We start from the raw sequence: 19428 nt of genomic DNA on the forward strand, positions 1-19428 counted from the left end.
ATGCAATATATATTACCTCATTTTATAATTAAAAATTGATTTTAAGAAAAGATATCTTGAAAGGTAAGCACATTGTACATAGATTACTTTACATTTTCAGGACTTTTGTACCTTATATATATATATATATATATATATATATATATATATATATATATATATATATATATAAAATTGCTTTCATTTCATGTTTTATTGCATCAGGATATCTGTCATGTGTGAAACATGCGAGTGCCATCTGATGACATGACAATACAACACTGGTCTAATAAAGAAAAAATAGTAATAAAACTAGCACTATTCTAATAAAAAAAAACGCTGTTCTAATATAAACAAAGCAAGTAAGGTTCGTTACAAACAAGACGTGGTTGTTTATGGATCAACAAAGGTTCCAAAGCCCGGGTCGTCAGCCGTAACGAAAACTGGCATTATTCGAAATGAAGGATAGGCTAAGACTATATTTAAGAGTTTCATGGGGATTAGCAAATTAAATTTCTTTTATCATTTATGGAGTGGGCAATATTTTTACGTAGAATTTCATATAATCTTCAATAATGTAACATTCTTTTGACCTGTCATATTTCTGATATTAATTCTTCACATCCAAGCCTAGGTAAACAGAGAACAGCTTTATCAGAACTTAATAAAAGTTTTATTCTCCGATTAAGGACTTTTTATCGTATTATCATTCGATCGTAAATGGTAAACCAACAATGCAGTATGCACGCACAGAAGCATCATGTTAAAGAACACGAAAATAGAAATTAAATCTCACATAAGATTTTCGTTGAAATGTCTACTATATTTGCAATGTGGTTTGCTGAGAAAAAGAGGGAGAAAGTGAAAATCCGTACCAGTGCAACTCGGTCTCTCTCTCTCTCTCTCTCTCTCTCTCTCTCTCTCTCTCTCTCTCTCTCTCTCTCTCCAATAGACCAGACATATTTCTAAGAAAAGTAAACGCTTGGTGAATTTTAGAGTAAATGAGTTGAACTTGACTTTTGAACATAATTAAGGTATGCCGGATCCACTTAAATGGTATTTCTGCTTGCCTTCAAAATATTTTTCTTGCTCTTATCCTTGGTGTCTTTGTTCCCTTCATGCTGAGTGGTAGGCTAAATGTTGGCGTTCTTGTGGAATATCTGATGGAATAAACCATTTGGTTTACCAGATAGCTTTGCTATAATCTGTCCTTCTAGTCAAAGGTCATTGGCCAGAGGTTATGAGTCTCTGTTGCTTCTGCTATCAGGTCTTCTATGATATGATTTTAAAAGGTATCCGGATGTGAAATAGTTGAGAACACATTGAATTCCTGGAAGGTCAATGGCAAGACATTCTTATTACTTTTGCCATGCTCTTGTCATATCGTAGCCTAGCTATGATGCTATGTAGTCCCACACTCCCAAGACAAAGATTGTGCAATACATGCATTTTTAATGCAAGATGTAACATAAAAATATACATTAGGATCCACCTGCACTGCACCAATGTTGCCTTGGTGATATCTCTGTTCTTGTGCCATTACACAACCATGGCTTGATCTGAATCTACCTAACTTAGAAGCTGACGACACCACTGCCGGGATTTCGTGAATTTCAACTGAATGTGACGTGGTCGTAGTCATTTTGCTCAAGTAAAGTACCACCAAACATGTGGTGGTGCTCAGTCAGTGCTCAATGAGCATCACATCAAACGTGCACATTATGCCCACCAGGTCTCACGCATGTCTCTCTACGTCCTGAAGCACAGAGCTTATTCCAAATATTTTTCAACTGTGCTTTAACCACCAGCCACAGGAGATGTGGGATCAACGTTGCCAAGCAGAGGTTCCCCAGTTTAAATACTAGTCTACCATCATGGAACTTGAGCTCCTACTGTGTCGCTGAGTTCGATCACTCTGTGAGGGAGATTTCTCTCTCTAAGTTCAGGTGTGTGATGAGCTTTGCCCATGGTTTCATGTTCTGGACTATACATACTACACACGTTGGCTACCAGTGCATGTGTGGGATATGGCCCAGTTGTCAAGAAAGCACCCAAATGTTTATGCTGAGTTCCTAAAAGGGAATTTTGTTGTTCAGCGGTCATCACACAAGTTTAGCCTCATGGCAAAGGATCAGTCACATAAACAATCTAATAAGAGTCTCCAGGCACACAGTGGAGCAGTTGGACTCTATCACAATCCTGAAGCTCTTACACTCTTCATGTTGGCAGGTCCAGACTGCTCCAGGTGTATCCAAGAGTTTGAATCTGTTCTCGACACATCATGCACAAACACTGCTCATCATGAAGAATCGCACAACTTACAAATTAAGTATCAGAAGGATGTACGCTCATTTACAAATGTTGTTGAGCAGCTTAGTAATCCCTTCCTTGACACAGGTCAAGAGCTCGTAACGCTTGACACAAAGGTTGTGATGGAACAAGATGTCACTCAATCATTGCAAGTTAAAGAAATTGGTCAAGCTCTTCATGCAACTTACATCTCGCAAAGACTGGAAACGGCTGAAATGCCAATATCTGATGTCATCCCATGAAACAAAATACTAACATTTGCTAATCGTCCTGTTCCAGTCAAGAAGGGCAACAAGTACAGCAGTCAGCATAAGAAAAATACATCTTTGATCACACAGCTCTTCCTTTCTCTACAGTCTCGTCCAGATGCTGATATGGCAGATTTTTTTTATTTTGAGAATCAATGAGAACCACCTAGTTTGGCAGATCATGGTCTGCTTCGATCAGGTCACAAGTCTGATATTCTAGAATGTATCCAAGCACCTAAAGGCCAGGAAGTATCAGCAAGACTAGCCACAGTTGTTGTGCTAGACATGGCAGCTATTGTTCATATGGTGCGGCCCACATCATCAACTTTTTCTGACTATGCGTTAAAAAACATTGTGCCATATATAATGTCTCAGGCGACCCAGACAGTTACTCGTATTGATGCTGTGTGGGATAACTATCCTGATAACAGCCTCAAAGCCCTGACACCTCAAAGCCGTGGTACTGGTCCACGAATTAGGGTTGGGGATGGCAACACACAGATTCCAAAGCATGATTGGAACAGTGGCCTCCTTAAAAAAGAAGAAAACAAAAAAGAACTCTTCCCTTTTCTTAGTGAAGGGATAGTCAAGAGTGACATGGATGGAAGGCTTCTACTGAGTACCAAGTATGAGTATGTGCCTTCTAACAGGCCCTATGATGTTTCAGCATTCCAACCCTGGAGAGCTGTGGGAAAATTTTAATTCTGTATTATACTGATTTTTTTTTTTAACTGTGCAGGATTCTTCTAATGTCAAGGTTGATGCATAACAATGATTGGTGTTAATGATAATGGTGATATGTGATACTGCAGTTACTGTACATTGTTTCTATATGTATATACATACACCCTATATATTTCAATATTGATTTTGAGTACACTAGAGAATTATGTGTTTAAATTATTTTGAGGCTTACACTACACCTTTTTTTCACTCCACAAGACAGCGTAACTGTGGAAGTTGATGCATATACAATGACTGTGATGATGATAATACTGTAATGTAAAAAAAAAATCTAGCTCTTGCCCATTGCTTTTGTCACATTTCATTGCTAATTTCTATTATGCTGGAGAAAAATTGTGTGGCCAATTATTCTAAGGTTTCTACAAAACTGCACGGTTGCATTATTGGGGACTGTGATGATGATGATGATGATGATGATGATGATGATGATGATGATATGGGAAATGGTATTTATCTAACACTCTTTATCTCCAAATATATTTTTTTACTCAGGAAAATTGAGAATATTAAATTTTACCTTGAATTTTTGTATTATGTAATAATTTTTACGACTTTACTGAATTTTTTTTATTCATAACAAGAAAATTAATAATTGCAGACAGACACATTATGGCTATGGAGACAACCCCCCCTTCAATAACTCCAGTTGCTGTGCCTAAGAATAATAAATAAAATAAATAACCCTTCAATAACTATTGAAAGTTTTATTTCTCGATAAAAATACCGTAGAGATGAATTTGTTGGGTGAAAACTCTTATTTCATGATGGTCTAGTCCACACATGTGCCAAATGCACAACACGTATTCTACTGCAAACAACAACATATATATATATATATATATATATATATATATATATATATATATATATATATATATATATATATGAAATTTTATCACACCGTGATTTATATACAATCATGAAGCTACAAATGTCGCAATATCGAAATTCACGCTACCTCGGTATATCTCCGTCGGAGAATTGTCGCCGAAGGGGAATTTATATAAGTGATAAATGAATTGGAATCGTGGGGACACGAAGATGGCTCAATGGTTTACGTCAACTGGAGTCGCTGAATAGGCTTTCGTCGCGGGTTCGTGTCCCCACGATTCCAATTCATTTATCACTTATATAAATTCCCCTTCGGCGACAATTCTCCAACGGAGATATACCGAGGTAATTGAATTTCGATATTAAGCGACATTTGTAGCTTCATGATTGTATATAAATCACAGTGTGATAAAAATTTCATATATATATATATATATATATATATATATATATATATATATATATATATATATATATATATATATATATATATATATATATATATATATATATATATATATATATATTTACTAGCTGAGCAACCGAGCACTGCCCGGGAAAATTCTGAAGGACTCGAAGAGATTTTCCTGCACATCCTTGTGTTAACTGTCCCTTTATTCCATATATTACTGTTCTAACTGTCCCATTTACCGATGTATTACTGTGGTAACTGTCCCGTTTATCCAGAAATTACTGTACTAACGGTACCTTTTACCCAAATTTTACTGTTCTGACTGTCCTATTTATCAAAATATTACTGTAGTGACTGTTCCATTTATCCATGTATTACTGTACTGACATTCCCATTTATCCAGGCATTGCCATACTGACTGTCCCATTTATCCACATATTACTGTAGTGACTGTCCCAGTTATCCCGTTATTATTGTGGTGACTCCAATTTATCCAAGTATTACTATGATGACTGTCCCTTTTACCGAGGTATTACTGTACTGTCTGTCCCATTTATCCAGGTCTTATTGTTCTGACCGTCCCTTTTATCCAGATATTACTATAGTGACTATCCTGTTTATCCAGGTATTACTGTACTGACTATCCCTTTTATCCAGGTATTACCATGCGGACTGTCCCTTTTATCCAAATATTACTGTGGTGACTGTCCAATTTATCCAGGTATTATTGGGCTGTCTGTCCCTTTTATCCAGGAATTACTGTGGTGACTCACTTTTATCCAGAAATTACTGTACTAACTGTCCCTTTTATCTGTGTATTACTATGGTGACAGTCCCTTTTATCCAGGTATTACTGTGGTAACTGTCACCTTTATCCAGGTATGACTGGGCTGATTGTCCCATTTATCCAGGTATTACTGTACTAGCTGTCCTTTTTATCCAGGTATTACTGTAGTGACTGTCCAATTTATCCAGTTATCACAGTGGTGACTGTCCCATTTGTCCAGATGTTACTCTGGTGACCGTCCCCTTTATCCAGGTATTACTCTGCTGACTTTCCCATTTATCCAGGTACTACTCTACTGACTGTCCCATTTACCCATGTATTACTGTGTTGACTGCCCTTTTATCCAGGTATTACTGTGCTAACTGTCCACTTTAACTAGAAATTACTGTGCTGGTTGTCCCTTTTATCCAGACAATTCTGTGGTGACTGTCCTTTTATGCAGGTATTATTGTGGTGATTGTCCCATTTTTCCATGTATTACTGTGCCGCCTGTCCCTTTTATCTAGCTATTACTGTGCTGACTGCCCCTTTTATCCAAGTATTACTTGGTGACTGTCCATTCTATCCAGGTATTACTGTGCCGACTGTCCCTTTTATCTAGGTATTCCTGTGCTGATTGCCCCTTTTATCCAGGTATTAATGTGATGACTGTCCAGTTTATCCAGGTATTACTGTGGTGACTGTCCATTTTATCTAGGTATTACTGTGGTGACTGTCCATCTTATCCAGGTATTACTGTGGTAACTGTCCAGTTTATCCAGGTATTAATGTGGTGACTGTCCACTTTATCTAGGTATTACTGTGTTGACTGTCCATCTTATCCAGGTATTACTGTGGTAACTGTCCATTTTATCTGGACATTTCTGTGGTGATTGTCCATTTTATCTGGACATTTCTGTTAACCCCCACTAAACCTAAACTCAACCCCCCCTGCAACTAAACTTAAACACACCCCTCTCTAAGCCTAAACTCACCCCCTGCTAAACCTAAACACTTCACCACTAAAGCTAAATGCACACCCCCACTAAACCTAAACACGCCCCCCACTAAACCTAAACACTAACCTTAATACAGAATTATTAATCACAGGAAAGAAAAGCATTTTCAGTAATATATTTCTAGTGTTTCAAGTATATGAAATGAGGTATTTTAAACCCGTAGTATTTATATTTGTCAGATAAGTTACAAAGGGAAGGGGAATGGATATATGTAATATATATCATATATATATATATATATATATATATATATATATATATATATATATATATATATATATATATATATATATATATATATATATATATATATATATATTGATAGATGGAAACACAATAATATTTTTGTTTAGCAAGACAAAATGCATTTACAGAAATATTTACAGAGCTTAAAGCTCTTGTCCAACCTTCTGTGAACTTGATCACTTGAGATCAGTGATCAAGTCCACACAAGCATGGACGAAAGCTTTAAGCCTTGTAAATATTTCTGCAAATACATTCCGTCTTGCTAAACAAGAGTATCACTGTGGATCCTTCTATTGATAACTCAGAAGCATGATACGGTGTTTTTATATATATATATATATATATATATATATATATATATATATATATATATATATATATATATATATATATATATATATATATATATATATATATATATATATATATATATATATATATATATATATATATATATATATATATATATATACATATATATATATGTAATTGCTTGAGAAGGTGACCTTTGAAAAGTTGGGTCAGCTATTCGCCGGGTCCATTTGACTTACACAGCATATAGGAAAATGCTGAACCATTCGCATACCACAGGAAGTCGCAGAGCTCCTTGGTGATAAGACACAAGGCATAAAAAGTGCGATTTCAGCTTAGAACATTCTAGAAGCTGAACCGGTTATAAATCCGGATTTAAAAAGAACAATTGTGCACGAGTACCTTGTGACGCCTTGAAGTACAGAGGCGTGTCTTGCCGTACTTTGACCTCGAATGATGTCACGAAGAGTGTGTTCGTATGTGCATTGCATAATAAATAAAACGAAAGCGAACAATGAAGGATTGGGCATTGCGAACCGTTATCGGTATAATTTAGCGTGTGAACTGTGCAAAACTCACATGGAGACTGTCCCAGAGGATTTTTGTGGAGTGAGTACCGCTCATAAACATTTTAGATATTTTTTTTTTCGGACTCTGGAAAAACTCTATCCATGTTGCAGTGAAATCTTGTGGTTATGCATTTGTATTTTGTGAATTTGGTTTTTAATATAACGCTGTTCTTTCACAGGTATTCCTTCCTCCATCCTTCACGTTCCTCTTCAAGGAAGGGAGTGGTATCACATTTTGAGATGACCTGATTTTATTAATTGACCTGTTTATGATTTGAATGACAGATGAGTTATTTCTGTGTTTTCCTGTTTATGATTTTGGACCTTGTTTCCTTAGAAGAATTTTGATAGATATGTTGAATCATTCGTTTTCATTCTTCGTAATTTTTTGGAAGTTATTTTCGTTATTTTTTGTCAATGAAGGTTTAGTTTTGTACTTGTATCTCATTCCAGTGGTCCTTAGATTTTAGTCAGGAAAGGTATAACTTATTATGTCGGCTCACGCTACACGCTATCACACAATATCTCGGGAAAAGCGAGATATCAACCTCTGTTCATAGAACGGACACTTAAATAAAGTATAGGCTTCAGGATTGGCCTTTACAGATTTTGGTGGCAGTGGTATAAGGTAGTTAGGGCAGTTAGAAGGTGTTAGATAATTGGATAATTAGGCATGTATATGCTTCTGAAGAGGCTCGCTGGGAGGCGAGCGTTTTTCGCAAGCTAGTATTTCTTGAAGAGTGCTTCGGGTAGGGTATAAAACAGTCGTATATCAATGGGTATATTGTTTTGTAATTGCGGTATTATGACCGCTAGTGTGTGTGAAAACACGTGAAGACCCGCGAATATTTTTTTTTGTCCCTCTCTCTCTCTTCGCTTGATGGAAATTCGCTCGCTGCTAATGTGAGTGTTGTGATGTTTCTTTTTAGTTGTTACGTTAATGTGGAATTGTCCTTTTCGTTGTGTTGTAGCTGGTGATTGGGACAATTGTGTGTTTTTTTTTTTGTCATTGTGTTGTAACTGATGTTTCGATTGCTACGATTGTGTTACGTCATCACCACGGTGACGTAGTAATTGCGTCACGAGTTTGGGCGGAGCGTCTTACTTGCTTTGCCACGCCTATGAAGCGCTGAATGTATTATAAGTATATTGTATCTTCTTCTTTTTATAGCAATCTACTGTACGCATCGGCGTGTAGGTTTCAAGGGTGATATTTTGTTTGGGTAGTATTTTATTTGATATTGGTGAATTGCGGGGTGCAAACATTTTTGCGCAAGTGTGTATGCCCTTCTTGGTTTTTGTAATCACACACGTATGTGCGTGTGGGTATGTGTGTATGTATGTAGAGTTACATTTCAGTGACTGCTTAATGTTATTATTCGATTGTTTTTGACTGCTAAATATACATCGCGTGTCCGTGTGTGAAAGTGCGTTGTCAGTTCTAAATGGGTAACTGTAACTCTCAAGAAATGTTCCTTTCTAATAATGAAGTATCACCATAAAAGCATGCCGTGAAAAGTGTTTATCGAAACATTTCTTCATTTTATGAAAACCTTTGTTCAGTTTATTTTACTGTCAAAACCACAAAGAACTGGGCCTTAATATAGCGGATAAGCATTTCCATATTTTTTTGGATTTTATTTTATACAATATATGCACGTACTTTTGAAACTTGAAATACTGATCTTAAATTCAAAACTGATTATGATTCAAGAGTGTAAATTTGTAATCCTTGATTAGTGTTTCTCCGACATATGGATCTCAAAGTTTACTTTTGTCTGAGGTTTACTGTACTATTGAAAAGAATTAGTCACTCACAGTATGGTATCTGGCATATAAAAATTGAAATGTCAGTTGAGCGAGGGTATATCTTAACGAGAACTTCATGCGTAGTTTATCAGTGACTACTTCATAACCATGTAATATTTATTGTTAAATTTTATTGAACCATACTAAGTTATGTCACACTGATTCAAAATATTTCTCGAAATATCAAGCACAAAAATTTTAAGAGCTCATTAATTACAAATAACCCCACATCATAGCGAGAGAGAGAGAGAGAGAGAGAGAGAGAGAGAGAGCAATATACTGTAATTCTGGTGTCTCTCTGGTCTCTCTTCATTTATTCTTTACAGTCAGTAGATCTTAAATTCTTCGTAACAATAACCACAAAATGTTTCACATAGCTTTTAAAGGTATGTTTCACATGTATTTGGCAGACCACTCTTTTGGATGCGTTTATGTTGAAACTCTTCATAAAAACTACTGCGCATTAACCGAGCTGAAAGACCAAAGGTTACATGAACAGATAGGAATGATAACACTTACCTTGCATCCTCTGCGCGGGTAAAGAGCACGACTGCTCTTGCAGTTGGCTTTTTCAATAAATTTTTGACGGCTGTGTCGAAAATTTCATGGTCAGCGTTATGTGGAATTTTCTCAGATACGGCTATGCACATGTTACGAGCTATGGCCAAATTCCGAATGACTTCTATGCCAAATTCTCCATAGGACCCTTCTGAATGGATGGTGGATACATAAGACCAGTTGAAAAGTTGCATGACGTCCATCATAGCCATAGCCTGGAATGTGTCTGGTGGGACGGTCCTGGCGAAAAACTCATATCGATCTTTGTCAGAGAGTGCCTTTGCAGTTGAGGCTGGACTTACTTGTGGGATGTGGAACAGTCGGAACAGATTGGCAACCTGTAAGCTGACAGAGCTGTAGGAACCGCCCACTACACCACGAACAGGCTTTGCCCGGTATTTGACCCTGGGGGCCTGCCCGTCTGAGCATTCCAGTCCTGACGTATCCAGGGCATCTAAAGACACTCTTATAAACTCCAGGGACTGATTAAGAGCATAAGTATCTCTGGAACAAGTGTCTAAAATGTGCACACCCAAAGAGATATTTGGGAGGAGCTCTGGATCCCTGTTGATAAGATCAACAGCATACAACATGGCTTCCAGTCTCTGAAGTCCTCTATCGTAAACTGCCGAAGAGCATGGAGTTTTGTCTCCTTTCTCGTGGACGGGAAAGAGGCCTCCCAAAATTAGGTCACCATCTAATTGCACACCGCTGGCCATGACCTCTGTTCTGATCTGACCCAATATTGATAAAACAGATGCCAGCCATGATATCCACACCAATTCCAGCACTGTTGACGCCAGTCCACGACCACCCAGCATTTTTCCCACAGAGACAATGCGTTCTATACCGTTCGATGCTTTTGTAGACGAGATGGAGCCTGTAAAGAAAAGAGAGCGTATAAAATTATCGCACACATATTTAACTTACGTAAAATAATAACTCAACCTAGTTCCTATAGACTTTTCCTGTACCTTTAAGGCAAAGAAATTTTTGGAATCTATTGGAAATGGAAAGAATTTCCCATGAGATACACCCCTAAAATCAAAATGAGTAATTTTATTTATTCATATTAAACTTAGACATTATTTTCTCAATAATTCAATCTTCCTTCAATGGAAAATATGAGCCCCTGATGTGGCAGAGTAACAACCCTTGTCGTCCAGAGGACGTGAAGAGAAAACACAGGAATAACTACAGATAAATCTTGTTACAGGGACTTAAAAAAATGCCCAAGTATACAAAAATATCTGATACTTATAGGGCATAAATTTTCGCTTATACAATTTTCGTTAAAAGCAATTGCTTTAGTGGCATCAGTAAGTTTCTTGCAAGAATCTTCATACCGTCGGAGTTTTTTCCGATTCTCGTGCGTTAGTTTCTGGTGACAAATACGCAGACTTCCTTCGTCCATTCATTGGTTTATTGCAGAAATCTTCCCAAAGATTTCTCTTCTCAATGGAGATTCTTCTCTACGGTGTTGGCGTATAAGAGAAGAACTATGCCCTAAAAGTATTGGAAGAAGTGGCCGGGCATGGACCCGATGTAGGGAGGTAGAGAAGATACTCCGAAACCGTGTAGAAGAATCTGCATCGAGAATACAACTTGAAATTGAACAAAGAAGAGAAGACGTTGGGGATATTTCTGCACTAAACCAATAAACGGACGAAGGAAGTCTGCGTATTTTTCACTAGAAACTGATGCACGAGAATCGGAAAAAATATGTTGCAGATTTTCCGTAACATATTTTGAAAATCGACAAAAAAACCCTTTCATGTTATCAAGAGAAGATACACTTTCCTTGAGTTCATTTACAAGGAAAGGCTAACATGCACCAGTTAATGCGTTTGTGACCGCCTGCTGTGAAGCGTAGAGAGCAAACTAGGTTACCTGGTATTCATAGGATCGCCTCCACTCGTTCCATATAGAAACGTTAGTGATTTCGAAACATTCTCCACAGAACTGGTGTTAGTCGCCATTCATAACGTTCACTTGACTTCATAGCTCGTTCTGTTTCCTGACAAAGACGATCCAGAATATTAATGATACGGGTGTAAAGCGAATAAAAAATTCACAATTTTTTTGTCCACAATTTTTCCTCTTCCGATGTGTTTTCTAGGACCAAGTCTTCGACATTCATTTTCCAGGATGAAGAAAAATTGTCTTCTATTCAATCCGAATTTTTATTTTACGTAAATGGATTTTGTACCACGGCAATAGCCTTTCTCTAAATCTGGCCTTTTGTTATATATTCGAGGCGGATATCAAAGATAAGTCTGCAAACCACAAGTTCCCTCTGAACTATAATTCAAATTTGCATCGAAATAAACCTTCTGCGTTAAGCAACAATGAACAAGAGCTAGGAACGAGAATGCCATTCATTGATTAGAGGATTTGAATCTTCAAAAGCCAATTCAAGAGATGAAAGTTACTTTATTTATTCACAAAAAGTTTTTCGTGAAACTCGTCTGTCGCTTTTACACCAAGAGAATCGAATCGATTCAAACCAGTAGGACTCATGATTCTTCCTGATTCGCCACAAACTTCAACGGATGCAGGTGAATCGTGTCGATTCGAATCGCATTCATTCGATTCGATTCAAATCACTGATTCGGCTGGGCCAATTTTTTTCCATCAGTCACGGCGAGTCCACGGAGGTGTAAACCCCATGCTACTAAAGGACCTGCTCAATTTAGTATGCAAGCGACGTGCCATATATGATTCTTGCGAGCCTATGCACTGAGATTGGGACGCAATAGCTGTATTGTGGAAGGAGATTGCGGCTGCTGAAATGAAATGCACAAGTGATTTAACCATTTTAGCATTCACTATGTACGGTAGACCCCTGTACCAGTGGATCAAAATTTCCTACCCCTCGACGTCTCCACGTGGTGGTACGAAATGTTCTCTCTAGTGTCACAAAGTGATATAGCTTCTGCGTAGACCTCGTATTTCTTGTTGTCAGGCTCATGGCTGAACAGTGAAAATCAACTCTGTCATCCTTATCACTAAGAGAGCTGAAATTGTTTTCATGAGGAATGAAATTGTGAGCTACACTGCTGCTTCTTTTAACTATTGTTAAAATAATTGCCTCAGTTGCTGTTTTAAGTACTTCAGATTTCATATATTAGGACCAAATTCTCACCTTTAAGAACATCGAAGCGTTGCAATAGGCAGGTAATCCTGTAAGCCTCTTTGTTTGATTTCACATGGGAGTTCATAGAAGGTGAGAGGGTCGGAGCCCGCGAGAAACTTGACTCTCCACTATGACATCTAGCTTTACCAATGAGTGTAGGTTTTGGAACAGGTGGTTCACAATGGTTGGGGTCCAGTCCAGTGGGCAAATGAGAGGCTCTTTTCTTTTGCTACTGGCTTGCCAGTCCTATGATGATGCTCATCATCATCATCCACCCATGGCGGTGTGGAGAGAGATAGCAAACATTTCAAAAGCACATTCTACTGTTCTCCTGGCACTGTTCATCATATAGGTGAATTTCATTTTGGATTAATATAGTTCCAGTTAAGGATAAGGCCTCTTTAGATGGGGCTTTAATGAAATAACTTCATCTCCTATAAGATAGAATTGTACTTCGATGGTAGTATTCTGTATTTTGCAAAGCTGTGGAATACATAAATGTCCAGAAAAAATTACCTACCCTATTTTGAGTAATTGAAAACTGCGCTATCACTGTTTCGACCATATGCCCTTACATCAGAGTAAATCAACTCTTGGCATCAAACACCCTCTCCCCCACGGATGAAGCACCCACGTCACCTATAGACCTAACGGAGGGGACCGATGGACTCGCTACTTCCTCCCCCTCACCAGTGCCTCTGGTGGAGGATAGATTCTCAGTTAAGATCGCCAGCCCTCGTGAGTCTTTCAACCCTATCTCTCTCCACACCGTCATGGGCGGATGATGATGATGAGCATCATCATAGGATTGGCAGCTCGCAAACACAAGCCAGTAGCAAAAGAAAAGAGCCTCTCATTTGCCCACTGGACTGGACCCCAACAATTGTGAATCACCTCTCCCAAAACCTACACTCATTGGTACAGCTAGATGCCACAGTGGAGGGTTAAGTTTCTCACGGGCTCCGACCCTCCATCTCATCAAACATAAAGAGGCTTACAGGATTACCTGCCTATTTCAACGCCTCGATGTTTTTAAAGGCGAGAATTTTGGTCCTAATATAAAAGTCTCAAGATATAACCTAATCCGGGACCAACGCCACCCCCCGCCAACCCCCCGGGGGACTTACTGACATATCATGCAGCAGTGTGGGCGCAGGCTCACCTTCTAACACAAGTGCCAGCCAACCTCCCACACATATGGCGGTCAGGGGATACAAAGGAAGAGGTAGGGCGTAGGTTAGGGCTTTACTCCGAAACCTCATAAATTATGATGAAAGCGAAAAGTAGAAGTAGGAGTCTTTTTTCAATCAGTATAGAAAGAGAGTGCCATTATATTCCGCACAATGCTAATCATACCTGAAGAGATAGACACTGGAACTTCCTCAAGCAATACAATTTAAAGACATAGCAAATGTATCCACTTAGAAGTGGGCAATCATATAAACATAACGCTTCTTTGTGGGTAAAATTTTTTTCGTTTTTACTTCTTTCTTCTTCTTTGCCGTCGAGAATAATATGGGCGAACTCATTCCGATCGTTGCTGTTGCGGAGACTAATGTTCAACAAAAATGTGGGCTGGGTCAGTGTTGGATGGTACTGGAATCCGTCCCTCTTGCATAATTTTTACGTCGTTAGCGGTGGTTCGTCCAAACCAGAGGCTATTCAATATATATGTATTATAATGGCACAATTAGGAAAGAATCCTAATTGTACTTTTTGCTTTCATCATAATTTATCAGGTTGCGAAGTAAAGCCCTACTCCCTTCCCCTTCCTTTGTATCCCCTGATCTCCATATCTGTCTCCTGGGGCTGGGCTTTTCTACCCCTTTTGTGATTTCATCACTTTTTTGCCTGTGATTTAAGTCCTTTTTTGAAATGGCAACACCCTAGATCGAGAAAAATGTGGTAACAAAGGAATGGGAGTTATTTAGGTTTTAGACATAGTTTTCTTAGACCTATGTAGCTTCTCCGTGATTATGGTAAACTCAGTTCGTTTGCTGCAAAATTATACAATTATATATGTATATATATATATATATATATATATATATATATATATATATATATATATATATATATATATATATATGTGTGTGTGTGTGTGTGTGTGTGAAAACATTCTAACTATTGGGTCTCTATTTAGGGTTGGTCAACGATCGTAAAACCAAAACCGCGTAGGTAAATTTAACATGTGTGATCTTTTTCAATTACGATAATTCACAGTAAGCCAGCTTCTCCTAACACCACTTGCTATTCACACACATTAAGAAAACGACGTCTCCTCTAATGTTGTGAGCAGTCTGTACCTGAGCATCAGGAAATTTGAATTTTGGTGGCTAATTTGAATGGCCCACTGTAACTTTTAAAAATTTCACTATTTTCGAAAACAAATCCGGCTTGGCACCCCTCCAGATTACGAGCTTTCAGAAAAACTAAGTTTCACGGCTGTATCTTTTACCGTTATTGCTCCACAGATATGTTAGGTCCCTCACCTAACCACCCGCTATCACATCCCCTGAATGTCAAAAATTGATATCTGGATCTCCGGAACGGCTGAACGGATTTAGATGAAATTTGGCATAGTTAGAGACCTTAGTGGGAAACTTCTAAAGCCAAAGTTTCATCCCTGTTGGTTGAATATTTCCAGAGTTATAAAGGGTCCAAGTCGGGGGTTTTGTGTACACCTGGTGGCTGGGCTTCACTAACCATTAGCTACCGTGGCGGTTGTAAATTTCATGGAATACTTTTGACCTTACGTGTAACATTCCTCTCCTAAACATGTTCTGCAAAAACTAATCGACACTTGCCGCAGATATGCATAGAAATTTGATATCCTATATAAAGAAACCAAGATCCAGTGCATGTTGCTGCTCCCAAGTTCCTTTTAGCATATTGCAGAACCACAAATGTTCCTCGGAAATCGTCTGGAATTCGTGCATGAATTTCCGTGTTTGGGCCACATTATCACAGACGACCTAAAAGATATATACGGCAGACATACAACAGAAGGGTCGTAAACTATGTGCAACTGGCAATATGACTGCAAGGAGACTTTGCCTTTTGTCACCGAGACGTGAAACTGCTACAGCATATTTGGGTGTTCCCTTAGCACGAACTATACCCGAGAGGCCATGAAACGTATCACTGTAGTTCACAATGACATTCTGACTTGCCTCACCAACATACTTCGCTACCATTCCGCTTAGCAGATGTTCGTAGAAAACCGCCTGGATAATTTAAAAATCATTGCTAGGCGAGCAATGTCCAGTCTGATCACTCGATTGGGAAATAACCACAAGCCGCTCATGCCAAGCATCCTAAGCAGTGAGGCAAGAAGAAGATCTGAAGTGTGGCAAAGATGGGACAATGAGGCGTCTGGTCCATATAGGACGTTATCTTCCATTACACATGGTTGGCCTGAGTTACTGTATATACTTATTCTCTATTTTTGCAATTATTAAGTGTTATCTACAGAATCTGTTATTATTATTATTATTATTATTATTATTATTATTATTATTATTATTATTATTATTATTATTATTGAGATTTGCTTTTTTCACTTTTCGCATCGAGCATTCTGGACCTGACTTCGGTAAGCACCAAAAGTCCCTAGCTGGAGATCAGTTGCATGCAATCTTTTTTTATTGTTATAATTTTTATTATGCTTACTATTATTCTCAATAATATAACTATCATTACCATTATTATGGATACTATTTTACAACTACTTCAGCAACTGTGTGGATATTGCCGATTAACATTTTTATTATTTTATTTAGTGTATCTAGATTGTGTATATTGTATTGTCTGTACTTTGTATATTCCATGTATTCCCTGAGCTGAAATAAAGATTATTATTATTATTATTATTATTATTATTATTATTATTATTATTATATTATTATTATTATTATTATTATTATTTAGTACAAAAGATACTCTTTGTCATCATGGAAAAGTAAGCCTGCACCGGGTGGGCAATACAACCGACAATGTTTGTCATCAGTACTTCCAATAAAGTTTGGAGACTTGCATTTTTCAAAGATGTTATTGCTATTTCTCTCCAGTAAAAATCATTAGGTACTACCTTATACTGTGGTTGTAGTGATTCCCATATGGCATTGTTTCTTTGACAATATTGTGTACTGGGTATTAATGGCACATGACTACCTTGACACATGCAGTGTAAATGAAGATAACAAATAAAAGAGGTGCCAAAGTTTCTTCGGCGCAATCGAGTTTTCTGTACAGCCGCTACAGCGTAATCAAGGCCACCAAAAAAGATATATCTTTCGATGGTCTCGGTATAATGCTTTATGAGCCGCGGCCCATGAAACTTTAACCACGGCCTGGTGGTGGCCTATCCTATAACGTTGCCAGATGCACGATCATGGCTAACTTTAACCGTAACTAAAATAAAACTACTGAGGCTAGAGGGATGCAATTTTGTATATTTTATGATGGGAGGGTGGATGATCAACATACCAATTTGCAGCCCTGTAGCCTCAGTAGTTTTTAAGATCAGAGGGCGGACAAAAAGAAGTGCGGAAGGACAGGCAAAGCCGGTGTTAAATGATTCTCCATGAACTTATTAATCGAATCGATTCGCTTGGAGTGAACGCGGCCTACTGTAGAGTAAGAAGCTTATAATGTATACCATTTAATACAAGTTAACAGCCAATTCTTGTGTTATATATTTCGTATTGACGAATGCTGGTTTTTATCATTGATTATATTATTTTTAGTTCTAATTAAGGCTGGTAGTAAGCAGCAAGGACAGAAAGACAAGAACGTGAATAAGTTTATCTGATATTTGATTTTTGATAAAACAGCTTGTTTTGTTAACCAAGCTGCAAAGGTGTGCTATATCTGCATAACCCCTCTAAATTCGGGCAGATGAAGCTGCTCCAGATGTTTATTAGTTTTGAACAAAGTAAACTGGATTGTCTGTGAGGCATCCAAGCAGATCTTAGTTCAGCTTATGTCTTTCAATACAAAAGATTTTCTGGGAAATTCAAGTCTTGGAATCATCTCCTTTTGTGGTAATGTTTCCCTCAAAATACAAACCTCCCTTCACTAAAATAGAGTGCAGGGAATCTCTCTGATTTAAAATGGACATTCTACGTGTCAGAAAAAAACTGTCCCCTTAAGTACATTGCCAGTCCAGACAATTCCAGAATCGAATCTATTTTTGGCGTGATTATGTCGTCAGTGGATGAAGGGCTTTCGGAAAACATAACGTCAATACGTATAGGTTGACGAAACAACTGTCGCGTGTATAATTACTGAAGTAAATGGAGGAACCCAATTACCCGAACGTCTCTATCAGTAACCTAAAGTTTTTAACAATGAGGGGAAGCAAATAGTAAGAAAATATGAAATAATAACAAAAAGCTGGTTAACAATGAGAAAGCGATTCTATTTACTGAATGTTGTATCCGTGAAAATTGTGCCTAAAAGCATATATATATATATATATATATATATATATATATATATATATATATATATATATATATATATATATATATATATATATATATATATATACATTATATATATATATATATATAAATATATATATATATATATATATATATATATATATATATATATATATATATATATATATATATAAAAAGTATATATAAAAGTATATATATATATATATATATATATATATATATATATATATATATATATATATATATATATATATATATATATATACAGGGTGTTTATATTAGATATACAGCATATACTAAAATTGATATGGACAAAAACACAAGTAATTCAGAACAGGTATTTATTTAAGTTTCTCTCTGAGTATTTATATTTTGTGTGGCCTCCATCTGCTTGCACCACAGCCTGCATTCTTGAGGGGTATGATTTCAGCAAATCGCAAAAAGCTGAGACTCAAACTCCATTTAATGAGCACCTTGGTCACCTCTCTTCACTGAGGTATAGGCTTGGTACACCATCATAGTTCACTGTGCACACTTCAACATATCCTTAAGATACTACCAATGTTTTCACACATATTAAGGTCAGGGGACTACCTGGAAATTCATATGAGAAGAAATCGATACCACTGTTTCATAAGAGCCTTGAAACATGGTGCCTTATCATGCAAAATGTGACTTCTTCAACAGATAACACATTTTCAGGATCTTTGAGGAAAGGAAATATCCACCAGTATATACAGTTTCTCCCATATTTGCCATTCCATGACTGTCCTTTTTCTTTGATGATCCATATAACCGTAAACAAATAAATTCCCAAACATTCAGGAAATTTCATATATATCATCGCTGATACCATCCAACTTTGCAGCCCAAATGGTGTCATTTTTATGATTTGGATTCCTGACTGTGTAAATGAAGAATTCATCTGATGTGGAGAAAGTGTTCATCCCAATCTTTAAGAAATGAACCACAAACCATGTGGTCTTCTCTGTTGCTGAGTGATGTTGGGCTTGTGATAATT

At 37.3% G+C, this 19428-nt stretch overlaps 1 protein-coding gene across 2 annotated transcripts in view; it reads right to left on the minus strand.

Moving 5' to 3' along the window:
* The window catches only part of mGluR (metabotropic Glutamate Receptor), a 1154435-nt gene that overhangs the window by 816858 nt on the left and 318149 nt on the right, over nt 1–19428 (minus strand). For both annotated transcript variants that reach the window (XM_067111043.1, XM_067111042.1), the window contains exon 2: nt 9765–10683. In XM_067111043.1, coding sequence (XP_066967144.1) covers nt 9765–10624 — 860 coding nt within the window. In that variant the 5' untranslated portion in view covers nt 10625–10683. The remainder of the gene's footprint in view (nt 1–9764; nt 10684–19428) is intronic.

Source organism: Macrobrachium rosenbergii, chromosome 11 (assembly GCF_040412425.1).
Source record: "Macrobrachium rosenbergii isolate ZJJX-2024 chromosome 11, ASM4041242v1, whole genome shotgun sequence".
Lineage (NCBI taxonomy): Eukaryota > Metazoa > Arthropoda > Malacostraca > Decapoda > Palaemonidae > Macrobrachium > Macrobrachium rosenbergii.